Source organism: Syngnathus floridae, chromosome 16 (assembly GCF_059516105.1).
Source record: "Syngnathus floridae isolate MCC-2025c chromosome 16, RoL_Sflo_1.0, whole genome shotgun sequence".
Classification (NCBI taxonomy): Eukaryota; Metazoa; Chordata; class Actinopteri; order Syngnathiformes; family Syngnathidae; genus Syngnathus; species Syngnathus floridae.
In genome coordinates, this window is record NC_142428.1 from 3,529,433 (window position 1) to 3,545,476 (window position 16,044).

Here is a 16,044-nt window from a genome sequence, read left to right on the forward strand (position 1 = left end):
AATGGCAATACAAAACAAGCTCATCATCAAGTGGCTGCTCATCATTCCATCTCCGCCACCACTAGATATATCGATAGCATCCTGCCGCAGCTTCTCCACCATTCCAACGCTACACAGACACAAAAATGAGATATGACGGCCGTCGTGACGTCTCCTCATAGCCGGCGCTCCGATTGGCTCGCGTATAGAAGGGGGCGGGGCGTTTGCCATTGAGGAATTTGACGGCGACGTACGTACACACGCCTCCCGGATAAAAAGTGCACACGAGAGTGGCGGTGACGAGCAGACGAGGTAAGACGTGACAAGACTAGACGAGTCGGCTGGCAGTTTAGTGTCTTTTTTTTAAGTCTCTTGATTCATTTGTAGTGTTTTAAATGTGATGTTTCAACGTGAAGTTTAGACATTCAAAGAGGCAGTGGCAGCAGGTGCGCTTTGAATGCATGTCTGTATTTCTTCGGGCTAATTCAGGTGAGTCTACCCCCCCCCTCCCCATTTTTTTTAAAATCTTTTTATTTTAAATAAGCATGTATCCGGGTTAGCAGGCTAAAAATGCTTCATTTACTCCAATGAAGCTCCACCAGGTGATCCGAATCGACCGACCCCAACGTGAGCATCAAATGGGAAAAAATAAAGTCTGTTTGTATGTAGCGGGCAACTTTGAAAGAGGTTTTGCATTTTTTTCTTTAATGTCTTTAGAGTTGAAAATGTATTTGTTTGCCTTTACGTTGCAGGACTCCCTCCCCTTCCTTCCCTTCCCTTCTCTCCCTCAAACCTCGGGTTGTATAATGGCTGCAGGTGCACTGCAGTCACAAAAGAGGATGCTCCCATTTTTCCATGTCCTTGATGTACTAGTACACCCTTTATCTTAACTAGTACTACAAATCAGCTCTCGAGCAGAAGAAACATTCTGATGCCTCGACTCTCCCCTTTTGATTGCATATATGAAATCTATTTCATATCCTTGATGTCTACAGGCAACCTTAACTCACTTAACATGTTGTTGAGACTTTACTTATGTTTCAAACCTCCTTCCTGTCTCCGGGGAAGATATGCGAGCTGCTTTTTGGTCTTCTGTTGCCGAGCATTGTTCTGCAGGTTGTCGCCTCGGCAGGAAGTTGACACTCGACAGCTATCTGCACTGTAACACCACTTTGCTTCTGCACTTTTTTTAAATCCACAATTAAAGTCAGATGCTCTGAAAGTTGTGCAGATATTTTCAGATCAATGTTTTCATTGCAGGGCCATTTTGGTCGGCTTAAAAGCTGAGTTTGATTGGCACCTCGGTTTTAAAATACACGAGACAGCACTCGGGTCTCTATTCTTGACATGTGACCTATTTGCCTTCTGTCTGCTGGCCCATATCCTACCTGGGTCAAGATGATGAGGATTTTACCTTTACCTGTCACTGTGTGTACGCACGTGATCGTTTCTAAAAGCTCCGGCGTGTTCTATATTCGGTCTCTTTTTGTGTAATCCATTTACAGCCGGGTTACTCGTGTCTGCACTTTTTACAATGAGGCGCACTGTTCACTCTTGCGTGACACTTGGCGACGATGGCAGACGGCATTCTTGTCTTGAGGATTGATCTCCAACTTGAGGTGCGCTCTATCGGACAATTTTGGCACACTTTCCATAGCGACTGGCGTTTATGTGTGCGTGGACATATTTGTGAGTGCGAACACTTCCTCCTCATTGTGCCCCCCGTTATGTTTTATTAGCCAAATGTTCTGTTATTCTTAGCCAAGCAGGATGTTTATACAATCCCCGCGTAGAAATATGACTGGCAAGGCCTGAGTGTTTATCTTTGTTGCCGCTTCTCAGGTCGTCACTGTCGCACTTGCTTGAGCACCCCCCACCTCCCCCCCCCCCCACCCCCTTCTGGGTTTTGCATGCCTGCCTGGCCCTCCTCTGCATCCAACTCACGGGTGAAATGACATTAGTAGTATTATTATTATAGGTGGTAGTTGTATAAAGTGTAAATAAAAAAAAAAAAAACTCAAAGCCTGTAATGAAATACTTCAATTTCAAACCCATTTTTATTATGTAGACAAATGTGAAGTACATGTGTCGTTTTATTTTTCTGTGAAAAGCGTTTGTCTATTAAGACGTTTTATGCAGTGGCGGAACTAGGATTTTTTTTTTTCCTTCGGGGGGGGCCAAGGGTTCCTAGAAAAATCTGAAAATAACCATAAGTCTGGCCTGGCACCTGGGGAGTCTGTAGGGGGGGTAGTGCCCAATTGCCCCCCCTCCTAGCGCTGCCCCGTGCTTTTTGTACTTGTGACAGACTTAGAGAATGGAGGATGACCCAAGGTAACATTTTAACCGCTGTAAAGTAAAAATGATTACTTGCTTGCGAACTTGTGACCGAGACAGAAGTAGTATGTGTGTATATTTAACTACACAAGCCCCGAGAGGCAAGTCACTTGACATAAAGGCTGAACACAGCTGATTTTGTGGTGCGCACGGCAGCCGGCGTCCCTCTTAGCATATTTCCACCCAAACCGCACTGTGCCAAGAAGCCAGGATGTGACGAATGACATTTTTTCAGCATTAATTTTTTCGGCCCGTTATGCCGCATCATGCTATCGATGTGAACTCACTGACTCACCTGGATGATGCTCACTCTTTCACAACCACATCACATTTCCCAAAAGTGTGTAATTGAGACTGGAAAAATTCCATTAAAAAGTAGTCTAGGTTTTTTTCTTTTTTTTTTTTTTTTTTTTTGGTGTGCTTCAGGGGTTAATCAGCTGCCACTTAGTGAGTCGTGTCATGTGATGCCACTACCCCCCACAAGCACTCATTTGAGTGGACTCTTACTCTGGAGGGATACAATTCAGAGCTTGTGCGTGCGTGTCCTCACGTCCGAAGCTACTCGGGTTCGTTTGTCATTGGAGTGCCACTAGTAAGTTTGTTTGTTGCTATCTTTGAGCTTTTTGGGGGGCATGAATTTCCCAAATGATTTTTTTGTGATAATTAAGTCATTGTGCCTGTTTGGGTCTTGAAAAGGAAACTTTTTGATTTATGCTTGTTGTGATGATTGAAATGAAATCGGTCCTTGAGTTGAAGATTTTTTAGTGCAGGTCCAATCTTTTATTTCTTTTTTTTGTAGGTTATATATAATTGGATGTGTTGCTTACGTTTTAACCTTTCAAGGTTCTTCAAATGATCAGTCAGTTGTTGCTTCCATGTACTTTTATTTTGCTGAGTCATGTTTCTTGTAACCAAGCAGCATTGTGAAATGTTATAATGTGAACCAGGACTGTGGTTTTTGCAATATTTTGGTCCCGGATGGCTTGTGGTTAAAAGATGAGAATATAAAAACAATGTCTGCTTGAGCTGTAGACAGAGTTTGCGAGGTAATTGATGTTCTGTTTTCTTTTTCGCACAACTGCAAAGGATTTGAAATGTTAATAGAGAAGTGAAGGCATTCTGCCTTTTTTTTTTTCTTTCCCCCCCCAAAAAACAATTTTAAATTCCACCAGTTGTAATTCCTGATCATGATGTTCCTCTCCTTCCCCATCATTGTGATCCAAATGTCAGAGATGTGTGTTGCAGATGCCCCGCCAGGCTCCGCCTCTTAAAGGGCCAGACACTAAAATGCATTTTATATTTTCCCCATATTTCATGTTTTGGTTCAAATACATTTTATTTACATATTTTTTGGAAAAGTCTTCATTTGTTGAAAGCAAGTTGGACAAACTAATTAGTTCTTTTGACCTCTTGCCGCTGAGGACTGTCGGTACACAGTGTGTTCGACACAAGCCAGACCTGTGCTTGCACATTCCTTTGAGATGTTTCATGATGGTTGAAATTGAAATTATTTTTTTAAAGCCAAGAAAGAACATCTCATCGCCATTTAAATTGATTTTGTGTAACAAGCCTTTACATAATAGTACTTATTTGGAATGAATGTGTTAATCACCATCCTCGCTTATATCCTCAAAACACGTCTGAGATTTAAAGTGGGTCAAGCCAAATCTCCTTTGAGTCGGCTCACGTCGAGCGTCTTGTCAGAGTTTTTCCTTAGCGGCCAGGAGGCATCCCAAAGTCCAAGCTGGCGATGGCCGTCTCACCATGGCACGCTTGAAATAGACGGCCTGAGAAGGCCGCCGAGCATGGCGGCGCGTGGGCCTCACCGTCGCCAATCGCCGTCGTAAAACACTAACGATATAAAAACGCTAAAAAAAGAGCTTAGCCCACATGCAATCTCGTGCTCCTTGGAAACTTTGGTCAAGCTTTGATGGAACAAGAGTACATCGAGTTCCCTCCCCCCCCAGCACACTCACTGTGGTTCAGTGGAGCTCTGCAGGTCATGAACTTGCCGTGTTGTGTTTGGATCCCCGTATCATTCTGACTATATTTAAAAATGTGTTTTTATACTTTTATTTGCAAAGCATGGCAATAATTCCGATTCACCTATTGAGCATTTGATTCTGTCAAGTGGGTGAACGTATTTTTTTTTTTTTTTCTTTCCCCGCAGTTGAGTATTTGTGCCCGTCTGAGATATGACTGAGGTGATGATCAACAGCACCCCAATGGACGACATGAGGCTCAGTCCCACCAAGGACAGACTTTCTTTCCAGGTATGTTTTATACACGCAAATATAAATAAATAAATAAAATAGTCAGGTTTTTATTTTTTTTTTAAATAATCGGTGGCCAGTTTGTGGAATTTCATCTGACTATGCAAAATAGCAAAAGGAAATAAATAACAAGCCTGGTGAAGTCTAGCGAGCTGCGTCTGAATGAAAAGCCAAAAATAATAATAAAAATATGTTTCGGAAAATCTCAGCGCGCCAGTGGAAATTGGCATAAGTGGTGTTTGCGCATTCCTCCAAACAAAGCATCATAAAAACAATACGTCTTCATTTTGCGCGTGGGAGGAAAACAAATCCGAGAACATCCGACGCACTGGGACGTGTCGTAAAACGAAGAATAAGAAAGGTGTCGGTGACGCCCGATCGCTCGGACGCAAACGACCATCAGGTGCTCTTGACAAGCGGCTTTGTTTCACTGTCACCTCAACAAGGTCATCCAAAACGCACAGCTGCTGTAGCGCCGGTAAATTTCGTAACCGGCGTAGTAAACCATGTCGCTCGATGCCCGTCTCGGAGGATGTAGCTTGACCCCGGAGGAAGAGGCCGACTTCCTTGCGCCGTTTCGCACAGCAGCTGTCGCGGATGCCGGGGGCAACGGGTTCAAACCTGCCTCAAGGTTTCGTTTCTTTTAGATGCGAGCTTACGAAGAACTGAGACTCACTAGAAAATAGTTTTATTCGATTAATCGATTTTCTTCATTCGTGTTTTACAAAATCATTTATCAATCAATTATTATTTGGTATTAAGTGAGTTCAATAAAAAACAGCCAAGAGAGATTGTTGGACTCAAACTTTTTGAAACCGTTCAATTTTCCAATCGGACGTGACCCGATTACTCGATTTTATTACAATAGTTGCCAATTCAATTCAGTTTTGTTTCTGGCCTACATAAAATGTTCCTCCAGGTTTTTACTGTAATTCTGCTACTATTGTGTTGACGTAAGTCCGTGATAGCTGTGTTTTCCGTTTTCGGGTTATGTCCGGAACTCGTAAACCAAGCGTCCCTTTTGTATATTTCTATCGTAACAATGAGTTTTTCCCAATATGCTAGCGAATCAAAAGGCACGCCGGTTTGGTCCTGTTCGTACACAATAATCCCAAAATAGCGCTGCCGACGCTTCCTGCCGCCGTAAGCAGAACGAGTTGTGACGCGTGTCCAAAGGCAAAGTCGTCGCTTGTCCGCACCCCCCCCCCCTCCTCGCTCGCTCCCTCCCTCCCTCACCCGTTTTAGTGAGAATAAACCTCCCAGTGATGGACTCTTGTGTTTTCCTAACCTGATCAAATTCTCACAGTCTGCACAGAGGAAGACATATTTGCTGTCTTCTCATGCGTTTGATGGAATTCCTGGAGGCTTGGCCACAGCTGCATCCCCTCTTTCTCTCGCGCTCGTCTCATCTAATGCTTACTTTCCACTCGGCACTTTGCCCAGACGCTGACCCACCGCCCGCAAACGTCTCCGAGTGAAATATGCTGGGCTAAAAATATTCATCCACTTTGTCCAAACAAAAAATGCTGTTCTTGGACCTGGAGGATTTTTTTTTTTATTTTGCCCTTTGGGTTTATTCACCGGTTCCTGGGAACGGTTGTCAAATCTCAAATAATCTCCGCTGTCTGGGGCTTTGGCCAAATATTTGACGACTCAACCTTATTCCATGTTCTTTCCTCGGGCTTTTCTTTCACCTCCCCAACTTAAATGAAATCTCTTTTCGGAAAATGATGCCCTTTTATTGGTTTATAACGAGCTGTGAGCAGCTTGGCATGTAAATTAAGGTCAAGAATGCATGACGGGTTTTGACATTGGCATCTGTCCTCGGCAGATCTTCCCCGACCCATCGGACTTTGAGCGCTGCTGTAAGCTCAAGGACCGCCTGCCCTCCATCGTGGTGGAACCAACCGACGGCGAGGTGGAGAGCGGCGAGCTCCGCTGGCCTCCCGAGGAGTTCCTAGTAAGCGAGGGGGAGGACGACCATGACGAAGCGCAGCCCAATCACAATGGCATCCAAAACGGACAGGCCACGGCGAACTCCAAGCACTAGGAGCCGCTAGCCCTTTTTGCTTCCCATGTCCAACCGTTCACGCACTGGTCACGCTGCACCTTAAACCTTTCCGGCTGACACCACACGAAAGAAGCAATAGTTTTGTCGCACTGCCACTCGATGGGACGTCTTCGCACTCTTGAAAAGACTTGGGACTGCGCTAACATGGCTCCACTGAGCCCACCCACCCAAAAAAGATTTGCGCTTAACCCTCCAGCTGTATGTTCACTTTCTGGATTGTTGTTAAGAATTTGCCTCTACGCAAGGTTTAGCCGTTTTTGTTTGATGTCGTGGGTGTCGCATGAGCTGAGGATTGTATTATTTTTTTTTCAGTCTAAAGTTAACATCTTTGTACTTGTAGTTCAGCGCTAGATGGTAATAGATTTTTTTTTTAGTAGCATGTAGATGTTTAGTGCAGTTTTGCTTCAAGAGAAATACATTGTTGTACTATTTCGTCGATAAAACGAGGTTCTTCAGTGAAGTCACAATTCGGCACACGAGTAGATTTCCAGTTGTAGCCAAAAAGTGCAACGAGGAGAAAACCGATGCGCTGAATCGATTTACTAGTGACAACAATTTTGTATTACTCACGAGGAAAACTGCTTTAGTTGATACTAGCGTGCTAGCTTGTTCTACATGTGCGCTTCACTGCGGCGGTTTTAAGCAAGAGCAAAGGAAAGGGAAGCTAGTATGCTAACCGGATGCTAATTGCTCGCCCTGTGTGGCCTTACGACTTGACCATTTGCAAATTACAATGGTTTTTTAATTATTTTTTTTTCTCTTCGGTGGACGTATAATGGATCCCGTCACAAGTGAACACTCTGCTCCTCTCTCTATTCTTCCAACTTGTTTCTGTGGAAGCAGCTGTACTTTTTGTCACCATGTAGCTTCAAGATGTACCTTCAATGTCAGAAAGTAGCATTGATTTTGTCCGTCACGTGTTCTTCTTCTGACTTGTTATATGTGTGATATTAGGGCTGTGTACAATATCTCTTTTCTTTTTTTCTCTGTCTATAACCGAGCTGGTTGTTTTTGTAAAGCTCAGGGAGAATAGCTGCCATCTTTGTTTTGTTTTTGTCATTGTATTTAGATAACTGTTTTTTTTCTCTTGCTCTGTTCGCAGAGGCTGTAAATAAACTTTGAATTTGCTAATACAGCTGTGTGGTTTTTGGCCTACCTCTTAAAAAGAAAATGTTTGGCATATAAAAAACAATATTTCCTTTTATTCTTTGCTGGTATGCTATCTGGACAACTTTTGCATTTATGCTAAAACATTTTTCACATGAACTGAGGTCACAGGTCATGTGACAAATGGTTCTAAAAAATCACATTAAAGCACAATGCAATACTTCTTGCTGACAACGTGACTTTAATTTTCAACAATGTTATCCTGAAGCTAACATGTAGCATTCTTTTGTAAGTGTTTCACTGATAAAGCTTCTCACTCATTCTTGGAATTCTTTCCGATGGAAACAATGTTAAGGCTGATCCCAGAGTGTCGGCCGAGTCTGACCTGACGACCAGTAGACAATACTGGCGACTGCTTGTCTCTATTAAAATGTCTTCCTTGAACATATACGCTCGCAACTGTCTCCAGTCCACGCATCACATTAATCCGCCGTTTCCTTGCATTAAGTCATAAAGAAAAAAGGAACATTTATGTGATGTACTCTTTTTACACTCCAGCCTTTGCCAAACTTTTTAAGCTGCGCACTTCATCCCAAATGCCAGTGACAAAAAAATAAAATTATAGTGACTTTATTGTGCCCTCCCACATAGTACAGGTATGTCGTAATGTCTCAAATATACCTTGATAAATAAAACCTCTAATGAACAACACGCTTGCTTATATTCATGCCTTTTAAAGAAGAGTGTGTATCGTTTCTTCTACCCGCTGCAACACGGCTCTCCTGTTACACATGATGTCAGCATGTCGTGATGCATGTGTGTGTGGTGAGGTCGTCAGGCTGATGGACAGCAAAGAGAGAGAACACTTAGTCGAACTCAAGACTTTTCCATGATCCTTCTCCCTGAGGCATGCACTCTATTTGATAGACAGGAGAGAACACTGGATAGATCATTCTAGAATTGGGACACCAGCATTTATGAGAAATGAACCATTTATGTGACAATATTTTGTTAGGTTTAAAAAAAATGTTTGGGATGAATATTTAATTGTATTCATCAAGCTCAACCATCAAGAATATACTTTATTTGTAATATTTTGTTGAGTCTGGTGCAATCTTGTGACTGATGCTCTGGGATCTCAAAAAGAAAATTTAAAAATATTCCAAAATAAATTCTTCGTGCTTGATGATGTCGTTTCTACCATGGTGTCATGTGGCTCACTTTTTTGCTCTTCTCCAGTATTACTTCAGAACAGATGTTTTCACTTTTTAAAAACACTTGATCATAGGCCTCAAAATAAATAAAGGTTTATGTCATTCCCCACCCTGTGTTTAATCAAATTTCCTGAATAAATGCAAAAGAGCCACATGAGTTCAAGTTGGACCGCACGAGCCTCTTATGTAAGCCAACGTGGGAAAGACAAGAGTGACTTTTTTTGGGCATTGCCTCTCGTCTCTTTTGAGTCTATTGATAGCACTTTGAACTTGTTGTTTTTACATTGAGAGGACAAAAACGTTTGTTATGTTTAACATTCTTCTCTTCCACGACCTCTTTAAATCTTCTCGTCTTACGTCCCGCAGGCCTTGCACCTGCGATACCGCCACATTTTCTAAAGTGTTTGTAGTTTTGCCATCTGCTATATCGGTGCATTTATCCAGTGTCCCTCTGTGCTCTCCTCCATAGTCTTAAAGTAAAACGGATTAGAGCGGCGAGAACATAAGCTGCCTGTTTAAATCGACATGTATGGCTTTTCAACCTGAGGGCCATGAAATACGTACTTGTATATAATAAGGAGTCATGTGAAGGTGCTTTCATGACACAATTCCATTGCAAAGTAAAAAAAAAGAAGACAGGGCATTATTTAAACAAGTTTGGAGGTTGTGAAGTATAATGCCGAGCTGAGTTAAGTCATGATAGCAGAGAAGGCCTTGAGAATATTTTATCCAAGTGGAGATTGAGGGCATCACGAAATTTGTTGAATTTTGAAACATATTTTCACAATTTCTGTTTTAGTAGGTAATCCTCTCGAATAAAGACGAAACAGCACCCCCTGTCGGAGGCCGGCTGTAATGACTTTACAGAGAGCAAGTTGAGAGGTCGCGTTAGCAACGAGGCGACACTGTTACGATGTTTATTTCACCTTCGCTTTAACTCAAAGTTTTCAAGAAATTCATTACGAAAACCGGGTTCGTCTATTTTTTTACTGCCCCAAATAAGGCTCGCTTGTATTCTTAGAAACACCTCGCTTGTTAGCTTCCGCTAGCCAGGTTGCTATGTTGCAGGGAAGCGGTTGGACGGACTCTTCAGAGTTACAACTCTTTTTTTGAAAAGCACTTCAAAAGGTAAGTTTGTTCATGACTGACAGCTTAATGTGTGTCTTGGAAAGCTACTCTTCGGGTAAGTTAGATGAGTAGCACTGTATAATAAACTATTTCTTTTGAGTTTAATTCCCCGAGTTAGCTTAGCATTCGGGCGAGGCCAGAGAACGAAGCAACACTTGGTGGGCTGGGCACGTTACAAACTGCAGATTCGAATTGGATGACGCCCATAATGATTTTTTTTTTTTTAAATTAATGTATTTTTACTATTTTAGTATGTACTGTGCGTGTTAGTATTTCCTTCAACACTAGAATCAGCCATTCTCGTATCATCTCTTCGAAATTGGGTTGAAATTACACCCAAGACACCTGTTCTTAAAAAAATCTCAACAGGTTGTTGTTTTTGCCTTTGTAACTAATGTTTGTGCACCTAAAGATTTAAAATATATATATATAAATAACTTAAATAATAAATTAAAGTGCACATAAAAGATAAATACAACTGAAGTCTTTTCTGGTGTGCTGTGCTGACGTTTTTAACAACTATACAAATATGCAGTTTGAATTTTTTTTGTGCCGGAAATTTTATTTTCAATCATTTCATGACCGTCCAACTTCATCATTATAAATATTTATAAAATTTAGCATTATATCCATTTTAGCCTTATTAAAATGGGGGGCAATATAGGTCAAAGAATAAGTTTAATGTTGTTTTTCAGGATGTTACAGTAAATATTTGAAGTGCATCAATTTGCCTGATATTGAAAAAATAATAACTTGGCCCACCAATTGCATGGCAGCATGTTACTGTAATGCACAAGATAAACAATTAAACATTTTTAAATCCAAAGCAACTTAAAATTACAGACATGTCTTGCATGTTTACAAAAATGATCACAAAGAGGTAATAAAATCAAACAAGCTGTCGCATTTGAACCTGAGTTGACGTTGGCATGGGCTGACGCATCACGGTAGGGCGTCTCCAGTTTCGCACGTCAACGCTGACACGTTCAGCCTTTTCGGTAAAACCTTTTGAGAAAGACAAACCTACTACTGATTAAAGACCCACCAGTGGCCATTTTGCTTCTTTGTTAGGTGCACAGTCAAAGAGCGTAATTGATACTTTGACTGATTAGTCATTTCTTAATCTCTGCCATCCATTTTTTTCCCCCAACCTCCTCACCACCTTTTTATTTTGACCTATTTAGCACAATAAAATGTAAAAATATGTTGACCAGTGTTATTATTCATGCCTCACATTTTCCGTTATTAATATCAGCACTGCCTGCACGCTGTTTATTTTTTTTCCACCTTAATTAATAAACCCTCTGAGTTTTCACTTGCTGTGTCATGTTGCTTTCGATGTGCTTGTGTATTTCAGACCTAGTGTGTGTGTGTGCGTCCACGCCGGTAATTGAGGTGGAAAGGTGCGAGCTGCATTGCGCACCTGCTGGATGAAATAAGTCCCTGTAGCGTCAGCTCTCGACTCAGCACGTCAGCGCGGCCTTATCAATTCAACACTCCGCAGGCCCTTTTCACCTCCGCTCGGCAATAATTGACTGGCAGCGCCGTTGCGTTTATGACTGGCCAAGGTTATTTCAAACCTTTATTGGATGGCGCACTTGCTAGTTGTGCATTTGTAGTTCTGCGTGATGTTTTTTAGCTGTGGTTAAAATTGAGAAACTAAAGTGAGAAACTAAGTTTGGAAGCTAATGGCGGTATCTCATCTGTTTTATTTATTTTTTTGGTTCCGACAGATGGCTGTGTCCGTGCGGGGTTTGTACTTTGTCCTGACCTTGTTCTTGGCCAGTTTCTTCGGGAGCATCTTCATGCTGGGTCCGGTCTTACCCCTCATGCTGCTGTCCCCCGCCTGGTACCGCTGGATTACCGACCGCATCGTCGCGACCTGGCTCACCCTGCCCGTGGTGCGTACGTCGGCTCGGCTCTCACTCCACCCAGTTTGCCTGGTTTTATTTGAAGTTGTACATTTTGTCTCTCTCCTACAAACAGTCCCTCCTGGAGCTGGTGTTTGGCGTGAAAGTGGTGATCACGGGCGACGCCTTCGTCCCCGGGGAGCGTAGCGTCATTATTATGAACCACCGTACGCGTCTGGACTGGATGTTCCTCTGGTGCTGCCTGCTCCGCTACAGCTACCTGCGCCTGGAGAAGATCTGCCTCAAGGCGGCGCTCAAGGCCGTGCCCGGCTTCGGTAGGTCAAACCGCGGTCGTTCTCCGAGGGCTTCTGATGACCGCGCAGATGCTCTCCAGGTTGGGCCATGCAGGTGGCCTGCTTTGTCTTCATCCATCGGCGCTGGGAGAAGGACAAGGAGCACATGGGGAACATGCTTGACTACTTTTGCGACATCAGAGAACCTCTGCAGCTGCTGCTCTTTCCCGAGGGTACCGACCTCACAGGTGAGCCACTTTGGTGACATTTGTGGATTTTAGTTCGATGGATGTTTTATGTTTTAATACAATGATTTTTCGAGAGTCACACTTCACCCTTCTCATTTGAACATACCGAGCTGCACGGCTATGCAAACACAGTTTAGCAGCGCTAGCGCATAACCAAATGCTTGTCATCGCACTCCCAGAATGCTCTGATGCCAAACGACAAAGCTCTCCCTTAAGCCGAGCAAAGCTACCCCCCGCTCAGGTTCTTATATGGGGGGGCGAGGCTAAATTTCTCCTTTCGTGTCATGATGTCATCTCGGGTGATCCAGTCAAGTGACATCATAATTAAACAGAGTTGATTAACATACAAACCTTTTTTTGAACAGGAGCGATTTATTTTGCCCTGCCCGAAGGAGCTGTTACATAACGTGACTAATGAGTCACTATGGAGTTAGTTAGCGAGTTCCCCGGGAAATGTTTGATTAATAAACAATCATCTGTCTTGATGTTTATGTCCTCTTGTCTCTCTGCTTCCTCGTCTCGCCTCTACACAAATGTGTGTTTGTGCTCACCAGCGCCGCTGGCATTGTCATCGCAACTGTTTTGTTCATCTCAATAGGGTCGTGTAATTGTAGAGTATACAGTAGCTTAAGTGTTCTTTTTTTTTTTTTTTTATGCCAACCTTTCTTTGTTCCCTCACACAGAGAACACGAGAGTGCGCAGCGACGAGTTTGCCACCCAGCACGACCTGCCCAAATACCAACACGTGCTGCATCCACGCACCACCGGCTTCACTTTCATCGTGGAGCGACTGCGGAAAGGTGAGTGACGCCCGGAAAGATACGCTTGGGATACCAGTTCCAGAGAAGGAGATAGTTTCCCGTGGAGATTAACGTAGAAACCCGAAAAAATGTTGCCTGTGTTCCCCAGGAGCGAACCTGGATGCAGTGCACGACATCACGGTGGCTTACCCCAAAAACATCCCCCAGACCGAGCGCCACCTTATGCTGGGTCACTTCCCCCGCGAGATCCACTTCCACGTGCGGCGCTACCCCGTCGCCACGCTCCCCGCCCCGGCCGACGAGCTGGAGTCGTGGTGCCGCCAGCGCTGGGCTGAAAAGGAATCCCGCCTGCAGGATTTCTATTTGGGCCAGCCGCGGGCTTTCGACCGGGAGGGCGTGGCGCGGGTGCCGCCGTGCAAGTCGGAGCTGCGCGTGGCTTTGATCAAAGCGGCTTCGCTGCTCTACTGGACCAGCTTCATCGCGCTGTGCTTTGCCGCCTTGTGGCTGTGGGCTCCCGTCAGGTTGTACTTCCTGGTAGTGGTGGGCGTGTACGTGGCCCAGCAGAAGTTGGCGGGTGGGCTGGAGCTGCTGGAGTTGGCCTGCCATCGCTATTGGACCTCCGTGGCGGCTAACGGGGATGACAAGATGCTGGATGGAAAAACGCGGTGAGGACAATGACGAGCTGGTACACTGACGATGCCTTTGGTGGCTGGGGTCCGCCTACAGGCAGCTCACTTGACCTCAGCAGGAGGCTTGAGAGGAACGCGTTGTGATCAGCCCTCATTTGGTCTCCTCTTATTATTACCTCCGCCAACTATGGATTGCAGCAGACAAAATTTCTCGCAGAATGACGCATAGAGTGACTCATACGACACGACAACCTGTCTTTTAAGATCTCCACATCTTCCCCGTACGTACTTCAAAATTTGTTTTAGCGTTTCCACGATGGAGCAAAGCCATACATCCTCTGCTCGGACTCATTTAAACGTATTTTCAAATACCTCCACCTTGGGTAGCATTTCGCTTTTATATAAAACATAGGAATGGATTTTTTCCCAGGGGGGTGGGGCTGCTTGTTTGCACAAGTACAAAAGCCAAAGGTGAGCCAGAAAGTAAATACTCACTGATGAGGGTTGGCCGGAGTAGTTCCTTGAGATTAGAAACTGATTTTTTTTGTTTTTTTTGCTTTAGGCTCAAAGCAAATGTCCTTATTGGGAATGTTTTGGAGGGGTGGGGAGGGCAGTGTTGGGACAACATGACCCTCCCGCCACAGTGGTGGCACAGGAGGACCACCAGACTTGGAGTGGAAAACTTAATTTGTCTTAATGTTGAACCCCGTGACGAATCAGGGCACAGCGTCAATTTGAGTTAAGGCCACGATGTGAGGAAAAATGCCGATTGTCTGTTGAGAAGGTGAAATTTACAGTCTCTGCTTTCCACACTCACTGTGATCGAATTGTTATGAAAATCAGATTAAATGTACAATCTGTTTTTATTTTTAGTATTATTATTTATTTCCTAATTGCTGATGCTGGACCTCTTACATGGACTACCCTCAGGTAATTGTGGTGAGTTGATGGGGAGAAAAAAAAAGACTATAGCAGATTAAATGAACTCCATTCAAAAATATGTGTTTGTATCTTGTGTACATTTAATGTGTTTTGCTTTTTCTTTGGCTTTAATTATTGGCGGTCCAACGCTCATTGCAGGACGACGGAACAGCCTCCAGTCCAGATGTTGAGAAGTTGACTGAAGAATGTCGTGCGTCATCTTAGGGTGAGTCGTACTACATTTTAGTCGTGGGAACCGTTACATTTATTTGTACTGAATCCCATTGTAGTTCTTGAAGTCAAGTGGGATTCATAATGGCTCATGAACAGTGTAAAAGTCTCTTGGGCTTATACTGCCCCCATGTGGCTAAGGTGGACACACCGGAAGCTGTCTTTAAGTGAGGGTGCGTGACAAAAATTACAATTTTTTTCTGTTTAATTATGTCATTGTATTTTATTAATGAACTGCAATATTGGGGAGTGCATGAAAATATACATTGCAATTTTTTTGCAGGCGGCCAGAACAGATTACTGCCATTGCCATTCATTTCTTAGGGAAAAGATAACTTGAGACGTGTTTTCAGTTATGAGCATGGCCACTGAATTAATCGAACTTGTATCTAAAGGCACCACCATTTATTTGACGTTTATATTTTTATTTTTTATTCTATTCATACTTTAAAGATTGAATCGACTGAGTATTTTGGTGTTACACAACAGCGCAGGTCTCATTCCCCCTCCGTCGCCAACAGCAGGCGAGAAAAAAAAAAAGGTCAGGAGCTTTGAAGGTGAAGTGCGGTCACCATAGTAACAAATGTTGTCTCCGTTGTCGTCTAGCAACGGGATGTGGAGTGATGTCAATGGAAAGCGTGCTATTTTCTCCCCGCTGACACAATGTCACTGCTTTGTGTGTGTGTGTGCGTGCACACACGCAAGGCCTGCTAAGGGAATGGAAAAGAAGCTACGATGTTGACATCCCCTCGAGTCAATGATAAGCTAAAATATCCCCCTTGGGACAATGAATTGTGCCAATTAAAGGTCCCATTGATGCAGCTCTATTTTTTTGGACCGCCGATACACAGCAGGATCATCCTTTGCATTTAGATACAAGCTCAAATTTGACTTAAGGCAAGATGTGTCATCACACTTGCACATCAGTTTTCAAATCACGTCTTTTACTATAAATACACTTCAACTAGTGGCGTCACTAGGCTTATTTTAGCGGGGGCTTTAGCC

At 43.6% G+C, this 16,044-nt stretch overlaps 2 protein-coding genes across 7 annotated transcripts in view; both read left to right on the top strand.

The window, feature by feature from the left end:
• The first annotated feature begins 47 nt into the window (after positions 1 to 47).
• lbh (LBH regulator of WNT signaling pathway) lies at positions 48 to 7,790 on the top strand. 4 transcript variants are annotated; one of them, XM_088401256.1, is made up of 4 exons: positions 50 to 291; positions 367 to 468; positions 4,484 to 4,586; positions 6,418 to 7,790. In XM_088401256.1, the coding sequence occupies exons 3-4, from the start codon at positions 4,509 to 4,511 to the stop codon at positions 6,634 to 6,636; spliced, it is 297 nt and encodes a 98-aa protein (XP_088257382.1). In that variant the 5' UTR covers positions 50 to 291; positions 367 to 468; positions 4,484 to 4,508; the 3' UTR covers positions 6,637 to 7,790. The 4 variants fall into 4 exon arrangements, with proteins under 4 accessions (XP_088257383.1, XP_088257382.1, XP_088257381.1 ...); XM_088401257.1 differs by lacking the exon at positions 367 to 468 and having other exon boundaries at positions 48 to 291; XM_088401255.1 differs by having other exon boundaries at positions 50 to 468.
• A 2,014-nt stretch (positions 7,791 to 9,804) lies between these two features.
• Positions 9,805 to 16,044, top strand: part of lclat1 (lysocardiolipin acyltransferase 1) — a 54,002-nt gene continuing 47,762 nt past the window's right edge. Inside the window, exons 1-8 of one of the 3 annotated variants that reach the window (XR_015863368.1) lie at positions 9,805 to 10,106; positions 11,464 to 11,674; positions 11,840 to 12,007; positions 12,093 to 12,291; positions 12,351 to 12,497; positions 13,181 to 13,297; positions 13,407 to 13,923; positions 14,968 to 15,034. Coding sequence is in view for 1 of the 3 variants with exons in the window: in XM_088400237.1 (XP_088256363.1) it covers positions 11,840 to 12,007; positions 12,093 to 12,291; positions 12,351 to 12,497; positions 13,181 to 13,297; positions 13,407 to 13,927 (1,152 nt within the window). In the remaining 2 variants the exon portion in view is untranslated. Of the gene's footprint in view, positions 10,107 to 11,463; positions 11,675 to 11,839; positions 12,008 to 12,092; positions 12,292 to 12,350; positions 12,498 to 13,180; positions 13,298 to 13,406; positions 14,754 to 14,967; positions 15,035 to 16,044 lie in introns of those variants that run through there. The other 2 variants (XR_015863367.1, XM_088400237.1) reach the window with 2 other exon arrangements.

What these genes read in the sequence shown, in the direction of transcription:
- lbh (XM_088401257.1), top strand. Translation starts at nt 4,509, where the DNA reads ATGACTGAGGTGATGATCAACAGCACCCCAATGGACGACATGAGGCTC. An exon ending in AGGACAGACTTTCTTTCCAG is followed by an intron (nt 4,587 to 6,417) that starts GTATGTTTTATA and finishes TGTCCTCGGCAG; the next exon opens with ATCTTCCCCGACCCATCGGA.